This window comes from Peromyscus californicus, unplaced genomic scaffold, assembly GCF_007827085.1.
Source record: "Peromyscus californicus insignis strain IS unplaced genomic scaffold, ASM782708v3 Scaffold_17__1_contigs__length_78620276, whole genome shotgun sequence".
Taxonomy (NCBI): domain Eukaryota; kingdom Metazoa; phylum Chordata; class Mammalia; order Rodentia; family Cricetidae; genus Peromyscus; species Peromyscus californicus.
In genome coordinates this window covers 29,207,727-29,224,987 of record NW_026294469.1, presented here as the reverse complement: position 1 = coordinate 29,224,987, position 17,261 = coordinate 29,207,727, and the positions used below count along the sequence as shown (strand labels likewise).

The window sequence follows — 17,261 nt, the reverse complement described above, 5'->3', positions numbered from 1 at the left end:
TTATTTAATAGGCTGTCTCTCACTAATCGGATCAGAGATAATGTGATTTTATAGCTTATTATGCCCTCTCTCTCTCTTTTTTCTAGTTAATATTTGCCAATGGACTCCAAAGAATCCTTAGCTCCCCCTGGTAGAGAAGTCCCCAGCAGTTTACTTGTCCTGGAGAGGGGAAACGTGATGGACTTTCATAAAAGCCTAAGGGGAGGAGCTACTGTGAAGGTTTCTGCATCTTTGTCCTCACTGGCTGCTGCTTCTCAGACAGATTCCAAGCAGCAGCAGCAGCAGCGGCTTCTCCTTGATTTTCCAAAAGGCTCAACAAGCAATGCGCAGCAGCCTGACTTGTCCAAAGCCGTCTCACTGTCCATGGGCCTGTATATGGGGGAGACAGAAACAAAAGTGATGGGAAATGACTTGGGGTACCCACAGCAGGGCCAGACTAACCTGTCCTCTGGGGAAACAGACTTTCGGCTTCTGGAAGAAAGTATTGCAAACCTCAATAGGTCAACCAGTGTTCCAGAGAACCCCAAGAGCTCAACATCTGCTACTGGGTGTGCTGCCCCTCCAGAGAAGGAGTTTCCCAAAACTCACTCTGATGCATCTTCAGAACAGCAAAATCTAAAAAGCCAGCCTGGCACCAATGGTGGCAATGTGAAGCTGTATACCACAGACCAAAGCACCTTTGACATCTTACAGGATTTGGAGTTTTCTGCTGGGTCCCCAGGTAAAGATACAAGTGAGAGTCCTTGGAGGTCAGACCTGTTGATAGACGAAAACTTGCTCTCTCCTTTGACTGGAGATGATGATCCATTCCTTTTGGAAGGGGATGCTAATGAGGACTGTAAGCCTTTTGTTGTACCGGACACTAAACCGAAAATTAAGGATACTGGAGATCCGATCTTACCAAGCACCAGCAGTGTGACGCTGCCCCAAGTGAAAACAGAAAAAGATGATTTCATTGAACTTTGCACCCCCGGGGTAATTAAGCAAGAGAAACTGGGCCCAGTTTATTGTCAGGCAAGCTTTTCTGGGACAAATATAATTGGTAATAAAATCTCTGCCATTTCTGTTCATGGCGTGAGTACCTCTGGAGGACAGATGTACCACTATGACATGAACGCAGCATCCCTTTCTGAACAGCAGGATCAGAAGCCTGTTTTTAATGTCATTCCACCAATTCCTGTTGGTTCTGAAAACTGGAATAGGTGCCAGGGATCTGGAGAGGATAACCTAGCTTCCTTGGGGACTATGAACTTCCCAGGTCGATCGGTGTTTTCTAATGGCTATTCAAGGTAAGTGCCTTTCTGTTTCATCAGAATGATACGCTTAAGATAAGTTTGATACATTTTTGAATCCGTTTATCAGATTGTGTTTTCTAGAGACTTGTATACTTTTTCAAATTACTGAGTAGAAATGGTCTTTTGAAAGTAGGCATGTTAGAAAATCTAAAGGACTCACCTGTACAAAAGCACTTTGGGTGTTTGGTTAAATAGTAATAGTTTCTCACTGGTCAGTATTGAAGATTTTATGTGAATACTTTAAGTCAAAATTGCTCAGTAACAAGTATCTTAAGTAAAGCTGACATGAAATCAAGAAAATATGATATCTAGACATATAATATGTTTATTGTGCATATTAATTTAGCTGCTTTAGAATACATTATTAGATGGAAATGCCTGCATAGTTAAAAGTGCTTTGCTATATGTGTCCTGTGTGAAGTGTTCCCTTTCAGGTAAAGGGTTAAGAATAGGAAGTAGTAAAACTGAGCGCTGTTATTCCCCCTGAACCTTCTGAGTTTTGAAATGGTTAAAGCTATGCAATGTGTAGTGACCTAGACCACAGCCTAGAGTACACTAAAGCAGACAATTGGTGCCTGCTTCCCAGCCTCTTTAAGGAAGGAACTGGTGCATGTTGCTTTGAGATGGTCCTGCAGATACTCTGATAGGTAATTCATGATTAGAATTTTCAGGCTGCAGTTAGCAAGCACCATGTATGACTCTTCTTTTTTCTCAGTAAGGTAGACATAGACTGACATTTCTGTCTAACCTCACAAAGGTCCCTTAGAATAAAATCATTGAAAAAAAAACCATGTAAGTTAAGATAAATGTACCGGTAGGCTTAGGTTCGTTACACTGTGCCCTCATCTTCAAGTCCGTAAATGCTGGCTTGTATGTCTATTTTAGGTGTGAAAGAAAAGAAAATGGATTGTAGTGATAGAAGGCTGACTAATCACTAGGGGTTTGTTTTGTTTTGTTTGGGAAGAAAACAGAGTCCTTTCTTTATGTAGTCTCATCAACTTTTTTTTAACTATTAGTGATCTTACTGTTCCTATTAACTAGTCCTTTGAGAAGATTTTACTTAAAGCTCATATAAATAATGTTTCCGATGTAGTCTTTCACTGAGCTACATCCTTATAACTCTTTACCATTCCTTGTCTCTGACGTTATCCTGACATTGACATACAAAAAGGCATTGCTTTCCTCCATGTGTAGGAAGCTTATATTGGGGAAAAATTAGATTTAGACTATGATATATTTTTCTAATTATAGCTTAAGAGGGAAAAAAATCACCTTTGTTCTTGTTTAGCCTACGAGATGGGTAGTTACTCTGCACTGACTGTGAGTAGTGACGACCAATCTAGTACTCAAAAATTAGTTGTCTCTTATTTTGGAGAAAACATTTTGACTTTCCTTTCTGAATTAGGGGTTTAAGATATTTCCAACAAGGAAATTTAAATAGTTTCTTATTGCATAAACTGTGTTTTTCAAACGTTAAGAAATGTGCTGTATTTTAAATTTTCCAATCTTAAGTTTTTGACGATGGCTTTCATTTAGTTGACTTTCATAAAAGAGTAATTACAGTTGATTTGATTATCTATAGAGAGCTATTAAATTGATTTATAAGCATGTGATTATATGAGGAAAAACAATACATTTAGGAAATTCCTTGCCCTAAAAACCATCATAAAACTTTTCACTTATTAAAAGAAAAAATAATGTAACCAAAAATGAACTTCCGTGCACTATGAGTTTTCATTAAGGCTTATAAAATCTGGGATATGAACAATAAGTCTCACCCTTAAATCATTCAATAATTTTAGTGCTTTACCTTTTACATTTAATGACATATAAAATGTTCACGTTTGTTGAGCCTCTGTCTTTACAGAGGTAGGCAAAGCTATGATGATGTGGCACTTCAGAGGTTCTTCCATGTCCAGGAAGTGATTAATTTTATACTGACAGCTGATTTGGATTTTAATCACTAGTGTCTTTTAGCATGGTAGAATACCCTAACGGGACATGGGCAATGCTTGAAAGTTTTACCGTTAGCACTGGGAACTGTGATAGCCCAGAACCAAGCTTCACCCAAATAAATTGGGACAATGTTTCCTTTCTGACCATTATTGAATTCTTCTATTGTTTCCAAGCAGCAGCCCTGGCAGAACTAAAATTGGTTGCTCTCTATATATGATGCATGGTGGTTGCCAAACATTAGCTATCATCAGTGACCCTGAGTCACCAGCCACTAAATCAACATGCTGAGGCAACAGCTTGATGGAATACTCTCTGACTTTAGATAAAAAAATAGTAGTGCCTCTAGTAACATCGCTTGGAAGTTTTTTAAAAAGCGTGCTTCCTAATTTGAATTTTTAAATAACTAAAATATTTCCCCCCAGAATGTCAATTAAAAACTACTTCATATTGTATTTCTGGATAAAGCAATTTCTACAACTCTAACAGTGCACCATGATATCAGGTTAGCACATTAAATTGTAAAGTTATGAATATCATGATTAAGATTTCCTGTTTTGTTTTTAAGGTTTAAGTTCATTGGTGGTAAAGGTTATTGATGCTCAGATCCATTCTTAGTAAAATGAACTTCTAATTTTAACAGTACACTTTAAAGTTCAGTGAGATTAACATAAGCATAATCGAAGCAGGCATGCTTCTGAATAATTTGATTTTCCCCTACCATGTTTCACCTCAGCATTAAATGGTGTACATCGCAGAAAATAACTGGAGAGAATTAAAGGGATTTCAGTGGAGTTAGAGCTTTTAGGGATACTGGTGAAATTTTTACAAGTTGACCCTTTCCTGAGAGGTAGATGGTTAGAGAAAAGAATAATGCAAGATGGACTTACAGACTGAGTCTTCCTGGAGTAGAGGGTTATGGTAATGGGTATTTAATGACGCTACTAAAACTTAAGTAGATTTAGACATCTCTCTTTATTGGTCATATCTGTGTCAAGTTTTATAAAAGTAATAAAATTGAAAAATTGTAGGATCGTGGGCTGAGTGAAACACATTTTGTCCCTCTCTCATTTTGCTTATTAATGTCAGGCTAGGTATTTTTCTGAGAAGGAGATGAACCATGAAGGAAAGAGTAAGTAGGCTTATTTGGGCCACAATTAGCCTTTTCTTTTGAAAGGTACTTGTTTACTGTTTTACCTTTTTCCCGCCTTCCAAAGATTCTGACAGTGGGTGTTCCAGTGGCATTTTGAGCTTACTGTTTCTTGAGATCCATTTATATAAAATGATTTCTGGATGTGATTTGCTTTTGAGCATATACTTTTGTGCTTACATGTTGTTACCTTTATGGCAGAATCGTTTCCTCTTTTTAAAGATCAGTATGATTGGTTTTATGAGAAATTTGAGCAATTGTGTACTCAGGTGTATCAATTTAGTATGGAATGACTAATACTGAAATGTGTAACAAGCCATTAGTCACCTCTTAATGAAATTCTTGTAATATTTCTTTGGCTAATCCCTGTATACTTTAATTGACAATTTAACTGTATTCATAATGTTATTTTGTTTTGTCTATTTCTGCTACAGATACTTTGACCATTTTCCATATATTATTAACGTTTATAAATTTTACGACTTGTTCTTAAATATACTTTGCACAAATGTAGATGAAATGCACATTGTAGTAGATAAATTAGTAAGAAGGTAAAGATCACTTAAGGGCCTTTTGAGGTTTTACTGAGGAGAGATTGTATCAAATGGTATCTTTTCCATGAGTGCCAATGTGAAAAGACAGAGCTTCTAAATTCTCGGTGAGTTATGTAAGTCGCAATGCACTCTAGCCTGGTTATATTGGGAAGCCTTCATTTATATTTCTGTTAGGTCTGGAGTGTATTTTTTCAAATACATTTTTTTCTTTCATGGTTGTACATATTTATTATGAGCTTTTAGGTCTCACTGTGTGAGTAAATTAAACAGGCATACTAGGTTCAGGTTGAGCAGTATTTACTGTGCTGAAGCCATCGTGGTAATACTTTTGTCAAAAGTAATTGTTTAATAGAGTACAAATAGTTACCAAATTAATAAGCGTTTGTCTATATTTCTGAGGTATGCAGAATATAAATTGGTGAATCCCATTGTATAAAGAATTTCTAAGGACTGTTTTATTGGATTAAGCTACAACCAGAAAAAAAAAATCAATCCTTGGTCTTTACAAAATAGATCAATGATTTCTTTCTCCAGCTTCATTCAGCCACCTGCTCTCCCTTTCTTCTACCTTGGTTTTGTATTTTCCAAGTTTTCCTAAGGGAAACTCAGCTTTTTAAAAACAAATCTCTAAAGTGCTTGCTTCCTTCTTCTGAGTCATGTGATCATTTCTATGCTAAATGACATTTGGGTGTAACCTTTGATGATGTCTTTTTTATTTTACATACTAATTTTTTTTTATACATTACAAAGTTAATTGTAGCTAGTGGCTTCAACCTCCTCCCACTCCTTGGGGGAGGGACAAAGAGAGAAGTAACAGAGGCATGGAATGGGGGAGAAACTAGAATTTTAGGACAGTTCCACATACCAACCAGTTGGATCAACAATTAGTCTTCAGATGTTACAAAGGGGGTCACCCATCCGTACTAAAGTGACGCTTTAGTGAGAGAGGCGAAGGGGCAGAGTAACTAATGTTTCCAGTTAGGTTGTTTCTTGTGGTGCTTCATTACCAAAATAAGGACAAAATTTACATCATACTTTTATTTCTGCCAAGATTAATTTCATATTTGTCCCATTTTAATTTAAGCTGTTATTAAAGAAAATCTAATGATGTGAACTTAGTTAAAATAATCATGGTGCCTTTTATGTTGTTACAACCATTTCATATTTCATAGTGCACTTTACAAATAAATTATCAACTGACTGTGGAGTCCAACTCTTTCCATGGGTTATCTGTTTTGTTTTTGGGTTTTTTTTTGCTAGGATATTGAGTAAATTAGGTAAATATGCAACATAAATTATTGGATTCTGTAAGTACTAGATAGCCACTTAAACTATTTATATTGCAATAGAGTCCTTAAAACTAATTATTTTGAATGAAAACATGTCATCCCTTAATTTAACCTCTGAGCCAACTTAAATATTAGTAGCTTTTCTTGATTGAACTATGTGCTTAAACATACTTATTTAGAGTAACCCAGCTATTAATTTAAATACTTCAGAATACTTTTTTTACTTTAGCAATCTTCAACAAGATTTATAGTTCCTGTAATGCAATGTGTTTAATACGGTATCTCTTGTTTTATAATTTTTTCCATTCACATATGGGGGCATAATATACATATATATATATACATATATATGTATATATATGTGTGTGTAAGGAGAGGAGAAAGGTTGAATTACATGGCTTACATGTTTACACGTGACTTTCCCTCGAATTTTTATTTTTTGTTACTAATTTGAGAGTTTAATAAGTACACAGTTTTTGAAACTTATAAACTTATAGTTTATTATGTTTATTTTAAATAATAAATTAGCCTTTATTCTAGTTTATTTCATAAGTTTCCATAATAGTATTTAGCCATGGCTATTATGAAAGTAGGTTTGATAGCCAGATTTTGAAAGCTATTGTGAAATGATAGCCAGTGCAGCTCATAATTTGTCATTTCATGTTGGAGCAATGCAGTGACTTAGGAACTTATGACTGTCACATGAAGAGTAATGCTTTACTGGTTTGCTAGGGACACTTTTATGTTGTCATCATTTTATGTTTTGTTTTATAACTGGGAGTTCAGGCTTCCTTAATTTTAGTATGTGAGATTTGGTTTTTCCCCCTCTACATCCTTTCCCAATAATTTGATATAGGTGTTTAATAACAGTAATGATAGAGGGAAAAAAAAAAGACCTGGGTCCTAAGGCTAACCTGAACCAAGTACAAGACAAAAAATGAACTTAGAGTTGTACTTTTATAAGATACAGGTTTGAAATGATACTCTTGATAGCACATAAAATATAAATATTGTTATAGTTGGACTCAAGATGTAGGCCCTTGAGTTCTCAGAGCTTGTTTTGTGTGTTAGGTAAGAGATTATCTCTTCCCATTCCCTCATTTCCCATGAGAGCTTGAGTTCATGGCCAGGATTTAGGGAAAGACCACACACGTCAGTAGGTGTGCAGCCACCTGGAACCACCCTAGTGGCAGCTATCTAAGCCATAGCATCCAGGGCTCTTCTAGAGGTCTAAAAACAGTAAGTAATAGACATAATACTGACCGGTGACTTCCTAAAGGTTGCTGATCCTTTCTTTCCTATATATTTTCTCTGGTGATTGGACACTTAATTATTTGGTAGCACTGTGCTACATATACGATGCTGCAGTTCATGCTATCCACTTCTCATACATTCATCTCATTTAATGTCTTAATTCTCTGACATTCTTTATTTTGCTTGTTATATTAAGTTTCTGAGACTGTCAGCATCCATGTAGGACAAAAGCAGCTGTTACCTGAATTTTATAAGTGGGAAATTTAAGACATTTAAAGAAAAAAATAAGAAGAAACCTTAATACTGATCTGAAAGGAATGAGTTTATATTTGATGGGTTAGAAATTCCTCAATGACCTTAAACACTAATTGTCCACCAACAGTGAATCTTAGAACACAATGCAAAGGAGAGCTATGACCAAGCCTCTGCTCTGTATGTGTGTGTGTTGTCTCTTACTGTGTCCTGCAGGTTTCATTTAAAGTACCTAGCATCCTCAGGGATGCTGTGGCAACCTCCCCTTCACGCACATACACACACATAATAAAAATAGTACTCATTAAAAACTTGAGTAAATATGTAAATGTGAGTTTACCTTGAACATTAAAAAACTCTTACGGAAATGCAAGGTGGTACTTTTAATGCTTTGGCAGTTCTGCTCAGCTTAAATAGGATGGCCCCATTTGCTAAGAGTTAAGGTATCTGTGCCTCTAATATAGGTAGTGTCTATCAAAAAGCACTGGGAACTCTTTTAGTGCCTACTATGTGCATTTCCCCAAAGGGTCGTGAATCCATTTTATTTAGGCTTCTGTATTTAAAGCCCAGACAATCACCTTAATATTAATTTATTTTTCAAGGTTTTGTTTTGTCTTGTTGAAGGGGAGTACCTCCATCAGTAGCCCTTTTCCATGGATTTTATTGCATGTTAGGTACACCGTCTTAAATTTAGTAGCTATACTGATAACTTCAACCACATTATTGTTAAACATGAGGCTGTTCCCTTTCTGGTTTTATTGTCTGATACTCATAAGTAATCATGTATGCAGAGATGGTGTGTTATTAAGAAGCTTTCAGTTTTAAGAATCATAAATACCAACACTTTGTCTAGGTGCATAGATTTTGGGAGGACTACAAAACATGCTAGACATCTACTAACTTTTTTCTTTGATGGTTAAAAAAAAGCTGCAATAAGGTCTGGAGAGAAGGCTCAGCAGTTAAGAGCACTTACTGCTCTTCCAGAGGACTTGAGTTCCATTCCCAGAATTTATATCATGCAGCTTACAACTACCTATAAGTCTAGTCTCAGTGGGATCCGTCACCTCTGGTATCTTCAGGCACCTTTACATGTGTGTAACCTACCTACATATGCATACACATAATCAAAAATAAAATAATCTTTTAAAAAGAGTTTCACTAAAAACAAATTAAATATATACATATATGTATACACACATATACATCTATATGTGTGTGTGTACACACATATACATCTATATGTGTGTGTGTTCATGTGTGTTGCCACTTATGGGAAAAAATGGCAGTTTAAATTTATAGATATATTGTTATAAAACCTGAGTTTTACAGATAGAAATATTGAAATAGCTTAATTAGAACATTATGTGAAACATCTCATCTGGAATCCAGCTGATTTTATGAAGGATAAAATATGAGAGTAGAATAGATATTTTTAAAATATTTTTCCTCCAAATAGAAAACCCAGAATGAATGTTTATTTGTAAGCCCCCACCCTGAGAGGCTGTGTTGTTACTGTTCTTCTTTTGAATCCATCTTGAGACACCTTGTAAAGCAGGCAAGGAGACTGAACTCATTAAACTGTAGTACTACATCGGTATTCTTAATCAGAAAACGTCTCTATGCCTTAGCTTGAAATGAAGTACTTTCAGAAATTGACCTGTCTCCGGTTATAACATTTGTTTCTGTTGGGGATTATTTAAAAGAGTTCACCTAGGGTGTTCTCCCCCCCTCCCCCGCCTCCATGTTCCCCACCACTCCTTCTATAAGATAGGCTCTTATGGAGAAAAGGCGGCCCCCAGCTGTGCCTCAGCAGGCTCCACCATTCCAAGCTCATGCAGGTGCTTCTGTAGAACAGGCCATGCTTCCCTGGTACTCCCTCGAGCAGGTGGTGCTCAGTGGGTAAGTCCTGGTTTGTGTTTTCTGTTAAGTTATAGAGGAATTTATGTAAACAGTTTACATATTTCTTTTTTAATGTAGTGCAGAAAAAGTAAAGATTACTTCTAAACCTGATTTTTTTTTCTCTCTCTCTCGTGTTTATTTTATGTTCGAGAAAGTAGGGCCTATCTTTGGCTTGGACTTGAAAGGAATTTGGTGATTGCAGATATGGAGTAAATACAGTGTGAATTCCTCCAGTAATTTCCAAAGTACTTGAGGCCCTCATTCCAGCTCCTCCATGTCCTGGAGAACTAACCATTTGACAGTCACTATGGCAACAAGTGCACCAAAGTTATTTATACTAATAAAATAGTCTGAGTTACAGGTTCAATATGGAATTCAAATATTTTTACTTTTATTCTTCAAAATCTAAAAGGGGAACTTTTGCTTTTACTGACTGCCATTTAAGAACTCAAGAATTTTCATCTCAAGTCTTACTGTTATTTATTTTTCTGTTTATTGTTGACAGAAACGTTAAGATGAGTAGATCCTGGCCTTTGAAATCATGACGCATGCCGAACCATTCAGGTAGCATGTCTGTTGTGTAACCATCGTGTTAGGACTGAGATTTTTTTTCAAGAGAACTTCTTTATTGAGAATGGTCTAAGAACTTTTTTATAACTATATGTAAAACAAGCTAGTTTCTTAAATACTTACTATTCTTCCTGAAAACATGATGTCAGTTTTCAGTGGCCAAGAAAGAGGGACAAAGAGCCATCATTTATGATGTAGCAGATGGGAGAGTATTAGTCTCTGGGCACTAGAGTTTAATATAATCTATAGGAGAAATATTAAAGAAGAGGAAAAATATGCATAGAATTCCTAGTCTAACTTACTGAGGACAAATGACCATTTAATAAGTAGTGTCTGTAGCAGGAATCTTAAAAGTTCTTATTAATAAAAATAAAACCTAAGGCCAGTTATTATGGTGAATGCTGAAAGATCAGAGAAGCAGAACAAGCCACAGCTACCTCACCTCGACAGTTCCTCAGCTGATCTAGTTTCCTCAGACTGGAAGCTTCTGTGTCCTCATCAGCTGAGGTCTGTATAGACAGGCAGTGACGAGGAGGTCATGTGGTTGGGTTTATAACCAATGAGAAGGCAGAACAGAAAGTCAATAAAAGGACAGACACAAAGGAAGTAGGCCTCTTTCTGATAGGAAGGACCACAGCGACAGCTAAGGGTAAGAAAGGCGGTTTTAAGTGTCAGCTCTCAGCTACTGCTCTGACCTCTTCTGCTTTTGTTTTTTTTTTTGGTTTTTCGAGACAGGGTTTCTCTGTGTAGCTTTGCGCCTTTCCTGGAACTCACTTGGTAGCCCAGGCTGGCCTCGAACTCACAGAGATCCGCCTGGCTCTGCCTCCCGAGTGCTGGGATTAAAGGCGTGCGCCACCACCGCCCGGCTGCGCCACCACCGCCCGGCTATGCTTTTAACTCGGCAATTGGCTCTGTGTTTCTTATTTAACAAGACGGTTACATCTACAAGTGTCATTAAACAGCCATGTTGCTCTAATACAGCCACAAACATGTTCAAAAGAGAAAATAAAGAAACCAAAAGGAAAAGTTAGAAAGCCACAAAAAAAAAGAACATGAACATTTTAAATTTCTGTCTGGTGAGTGGCTGTTTGATTTCTGTATGCCTAAGCTTCTGCATGGGCACTGGGACATCTGTAAGAGGCCTGGTGATGTCATTATGTTGGCAAAAGGAAGAGCTCCAAAGACATATTACAGGAAGCAAATTCTTGAGGGCGGTATCTACTAGAGGATCACAGGGGTCTTCTGTCGCGTCCGCCTCTACCAGTAAGGAAGACGCGACGCCAGGCTCTTCTCCAAGCAGTTTATTCAGGAACCTTGAACAATCTTCTGACCCGGGGGAAAGCCGCCTTCTTCTTCTTCTTCTTCTTCTTCTTCTTCTTCTTCTTCTTCTTCTTCTTCTTCTTCTTCTTCTTCTTCTTCTCTCTCTCTCTCTCTCTCTCTCTCTCTCTCTCTCTCTCACACACACACACACACACACACACACACACACACACACACACACACACACACACACACACACACACACACATATATCTCCTCCCGGGGAAAGCCAGCCCACGCCCTGTATAGCCACTGGGCAATCAACCCCATAGTGCCACGTGGATAATGCCGATAGGGTCAGACATACGCAAGCAAGCCAGATTAGGTCCAGGTGTGCGGAAGCAAGTCAGATCCTAGCCTTAGCCAAATAAGGAGCACCTGCCATCGGGAAGGCAGAAGCCAGACGCCGCGCCATCTTTGAGGTACGGCCGTGCACGGCTCTCTACAGTCTTCCAATTGCACTTGAACGGCAAATACCTGTAGAGCTGGGCACTAGGCACCAACATGCAACTCGAAGGAAGACAGCGATCAGAGCCTGCTGGAGAACAGAGTGGGGACCTTGGAACCTGCTCCAACTTCCTTCCAATTTGCTTTTTAAGTGTTTACCTGAAGAAGGCTTAGTCCCTTCATGGGAGAAGGAGTGAGTGAAGGCGACTGTGTGGATGAATGGGAACCGCGAGTCCGTTCAGCTATTTGGAGTAAGAGAAAGTGTGCTAGGAAAAGGATGAAAACTGGAAAGAGTGGTCTCTGTGTTAGGACAGACTTAAGTCACCATGGGGTAAAGTAGTATGACCACACTGTCACCCTCACACTGCAGTACGAGAACAAGGTGACCATTGCAGCCTCAGACTGCGGTTCCTAGTTGAAGCCTGAATTTCCTAGACCACATGGGATAGCTCTGTATTCCCTAGAGGAATATGGTTGTCTTTCTAGGTCCCCTGGCACATGATCTGGGCCTGGAGAAGTCGTGTCTGAAATATTTTCCCCAAATATCCACATACTTGCCTGTCCCCTTTTATTTAGGTCACACTTAGATATCACTTGCAGAAGAGACCTCTGTCTCTGTCTGAAACTATAAGATCTTTCTTTCAAACATTCTTTCCTTCCCTTTGACATACTTAGGAATCTTTAAGTCCTCTCTATTATAAGCTTGCTCCGCTCCTATATCCCAGCGTCTAGAAGAGTGTAGGACATCGGAAGTCCTGAACAAATATATGCTGTGTATGTGAATAAGAAACTTGGCATAGAAAAAAAGTCAGTCTTAAGACGGAATGATGCAAATAGAGTATACATCAGTAAACTATGTTTGTTATCAGTCACTAAATTTACTCTAAAGCTTTAAATTGGATTGATTCTTGCAGTTTCTTAGAAGAACTCAGATACATTCATTATTTAACAAATTAGGGCAATCAAAGCTTATAAATGTTTTTGAGGGTGTTTGGTTTGGCTGGTTGCTTTTTTTCCCCACTATATAACCTGCCACAGAACTTTACAGTTATTATTTATTCTCTGAAATTTTCATAAATGTATGTGATATATCTTAATCCTATCTGCCCCCACTCCCTGCCTCTCCAACTTCCCAGCTCCTTTCCCCAATACACTTCCCAAGTCCTCCAATTTATAAAAGCAACCCACCAAGTCCAATTAGAGCTTCCCTTATGTGCATAGCTATCAGGATTTAAGTCTCCTGTTAAGAACACATTATTCTAGCAGATAGGTCAGATGTACACACTTATATTGACTTAGCTAGAAAATTAGGCAAGAAAGAATAGTTATGTTTATAAACACGAATATTCTAGGAGAGGAGGAGTGACTTATTTTCTCTCAATTTCTACATTGTCTTTCTTTAGCTTAGGGATGTTTGGGGTTTGATTTATTGCACGATAGTGAATATCATATTAACCTAAAAGGGTAGTAGAAGGGTCTATCTTATCTTCTAAGTATTGCAGGTGAATAATTAAGTCTTAATCTGGGAAAGACAGACACTAATAATAATAATAATAATTGGGAAAGACAGACACTAATAATAATAATAATAATAATAATAATAATAATAATAATAATAAATAAAGCCAAGCCATGTAGGGCCTAACTATTGAAAGAAAATTAGATGAAGTCTTTTAAGAATGAATTTCTCTAGTGTTCAAGGAAAAAGTGGGGATGGACCAAGGACAGGGCTCGGGAAGGCATGCAGAAAGCAGCCCCCCAAAACTCCCAAGTGACTAGCTGGAGAGTTAAGAGACAAAAATCTTAAAATGGGGCGAGGAGAAAGTGTTTCATGATACTATATCAAGTTGAGCTAAAAAGAGGGCACTTAAGTTTTGAGTGATTGCTGTTGAACCCAGTTCTTAAAACATGCAGATATTCTCAAAACTTAAGTCCTAAATGCATCAACAAAACAAGTGATTAGTTCATAGTTTAAAAAAAAAACCTTTCAATTTGGAATATAGGTTAAAACATTGAAATAGATAATGATACCCTTCTGAGACTTTGAAAACTGAGATGTGTTGGGAGCCCGGCCCAGGAAGGAGTTTAGTTCCTGCTCCTGGGACACCAGCACAGCAGGGAAAAACTGACTACATCCTCCCTTCAAACTTGGATTATTCTTACCAGGAGAGGCCCAACTGTTTCCCTAATTGTCCCTTCTCTCTCTTTAATCCATTCTGCAGCTTACTACAGCTAATCTTCCTAGAATACTGCTTTCAATAGTATTCCCCTAACCAGGAGAATGTCTGTGGTTGTGTTGTTCACCTTATGCCAGATGATACATAGCAAGCCTTCCCTAGATTCTCTTGCAAATGCAAGTGGATTATACAGGTCATGTGTGCATTGGCTCTCCCAAATTATTTTAGCAACTGCCTCATTTCATTTTTAGTGGGATTATTTATTTTGGTAAATTACAACACAAATGGTTAATAAACTCCCACTTCACTCCTCTTTCTTCCTCTCTCTCCTGTGCCTTTCTCTGTCACCACGCAGTCATAAGTAGACACATACGAGTCATTGTGGTCCGTGCTGTTAAATAAAAGTGGGATCATCATCTATCCATTTCTCCGCAGCTGGCTTTTCTTACCTAACAGATACACCCTGGACTTCCAGATCAATAGATGTGGATCCCATTCTTTTTAGTAACTGTACAATGTTTTTTGCAGGTTGTTTGATGATTTACGCCACCATAGGCTCTGATAAATGCCCTTCCCAGTGCATCTCTGTAGATCAAAGGTTAGATTCCCAAACAGGGTCACTGTCAGAGTTCTGTGTAATTAAAATCTTACGAGATGTGTCCAACTAATGTTTTCTGTGTAGGCCAGGCTGGCATTAAACTGACGGTTTTCTTGCCTCAACCTCCCTTCCTTGTGTTAGGACTGCAGGTGTGTGTCACCACACCAGATTCCACTTTAACTTTTCACAAGGAATCAAGTGTCGCTTGGTGGTGGTTCTTCTTTTCTTTATAATAAAAACACATACGTTATGATTACAAACTAATTTCTTGCCATAAGTCCCAAAGTTGATTTTAGCACACCAGTGTGCCATATAACACAGTTTTTTTCAGTTTGGAATCTAGGCTCTTACTCGGCTTTGGACATTACTTAACCTTTTAGATTAATTTAAGGACACGTAGTTTGTACATTTCCCTTGTATTGTTCAACCACAGCAATCCATTCTCGCATCCTGTAGTAATGTTACTGGAAGGTAGGTTCACTTTATGGTTGCCAGGTGATATGGGGGGGGGGGGATCAGAGGTCCCTCTGGAGGCTCTTAGCCTCATTAATAAAAGAATTTTAGAATGGACTCAAACTCCAGGATGCTTGTATTGAGTTTAAAAGAAAACCCCTGACAGACAAACTAAATCTCTGGCAGCCGCCTAGAGGAAGAAAATGAAAATGGGAAAGCCATGTCATTTAAGCCAGCATGGAGATCAGACATGGTGATAGGGAGAGCGGGCTTAGGGAATAGAAAGAAGGAAAGAAGTTACACTTTTCTAAATTATTATTATTATTGTTATTATTATTATTTTCTAAATAATTAAATAAGTGGACAGACTTATGAAACTGCATGTCTTAGGGTGTGCTAGGGGTGGGATTTCATGGAAGGAGAAGTACATTATCTCATTAAAGGAAAAATGATTTCTCCTATTTCTTTGGCATAAAGTATGCCTACCTTCCTAGGGGTGGTCCCTTACCAGATGATTGACCTGGCCCAATGGGAATGTCAGACATCCAACCAGGCCAGAGATTCTATTCTTTTGAGTGGAAGGATTTTTTTTTCCTTAATAGGCCTTTATTGCTACTCTAACAGTAACTACTGACAATACAGGATTCTTTTCTTTTCACCTGACTGAGTGATTAGCACATAGTAGGTGCCCAGTAGATGTCTATTTAGATATTGCTTTCTTACATAGAAAATATATATGGGCATATATTTGTAAGTCTGTTGGATATTTTTGAGATGTGGTCTCACTGTTGTTGTTTTTTTTTCTGGTGATCTTTCTTTGCCTCAGCCTGCTGAGCAGCTGGGACTACAGGTGTGTACCTCCAAAACTGGATGTGTATGTGTGTACGTGTGTACTCGCACTCATGCACGTGCCTGTGTCTGACCTCTCTTTTTAATTGCATGCAGTCTTTATAAGAACAAGGAATATTTTCACTCCAGCCCCTTAGCATGTAAGGTATTCAATTTAGATTAATCGCTTGAACAAGGTCCACAGTGAGGAAGAAGCAAATAGCGTGGGTTTGCCTTAAATACGTTTCGTTCCTTTTAGGGAAAACTGGAATTCTAAGAATCACTCAACAGTCAGCACCCCTATTGAGTACTTCCTGTTTGGGAGCCAGTTTTCACAGTTGCAGAATTGGCTGCATGGTCAATGTTGCAGTGTTTTCTTCCAGTTGGTGTTGTGTGGATGTTACATTTGAAGCATTTGTAGGAAACAGTTTTCAAAAGGTATCCAGTCTCATTGTCTTTTCAGTGGAGACTATGGACCATTTTGTTTAGTGCTTACTCTGCCAGGAACGAAGAGGAAGTCCAAGAGTACGAGCCTGGGAGGTGGTAAACTGACCAAGAGTGACTTCTTGGGGGCACACTACTTCTCTATCTGCATTTAGAAGAAAATGAGTAGATGGTGATTTGTGTGCCAGTGAGTAAGGTTCCAGTCTTCATTAGTATGCCCAGTACACAAATCACTAAGGAGTATTCTATCACTGTTGTCCAACCATGGAATTCTAGCTGGAGCTAGCCTCGGTATTTAACCATTTCATATGAGGAAGCTGAGACCTGGTGGTTAGTATCATATTGTGGGTCAGACTTCCTAGGCATGAGTCTGTTTAAAATCTGTTTGACCTTGATCAGATTTACAATCCATAAACCCTCAGTTTCTTCACCTTTGAAATGGGCACAAGGAGATGCTGCTGGTGAACCATGTGATACAGTCTGGACTTAGCACTCAGGAAACAGGTGCTTATTGTTAATGATGTGCCTTCAGATTAGAGAGCACCTTACTATTTCAGTGCTTCGCCAGCCCTCTGCCCATTGTACCAAGCCACTATTCTCATGAGTCTTACTCAGTGGTAGTTCTTAAGATGAGTTCATTATGATTTTAACTTTCAAAGTAAGTATTATAGTTAAGCAACTGGAGACTTTAATTTCTGATAGTGTTATCAGATTTATACTTTAAATTAAATTTGAAGGGGAACTGAAAAAATGTATATGTGATAGATGTTATGTTAAA

The 17,261-nt window shown here is 38.1% G+C and overlaps 1 protein-coding gene across 6 annotated transcripts in view; it reads left to right on the top strand.

Moving 5' to 3' along the window:
• Nr3c1 (nuclear receptor subfamily 3 group C member 1) overlaps positions 1–17,261 on the top strand; it is a 131,706-nt gene that overhangs the window by 32,055 nt on the left and 82,390 nt on the right. For all 6 annotated transcript variants that reach the window (XM_052742078.1, XM_052742081.1, XM_052742076.1 and 3 more), the window contains exon 2: positions 87–1,289. In XM_052742078.1, the coding sequence (XP_052598038.1) occupies positions 100–1,289 (1,190 nt within the window). In that variant the 5' untranslated portion in view covers positions 87–99. The remainder of the gene's footprint in view (positions 1–86; positions 1,290–17,261) is intronic.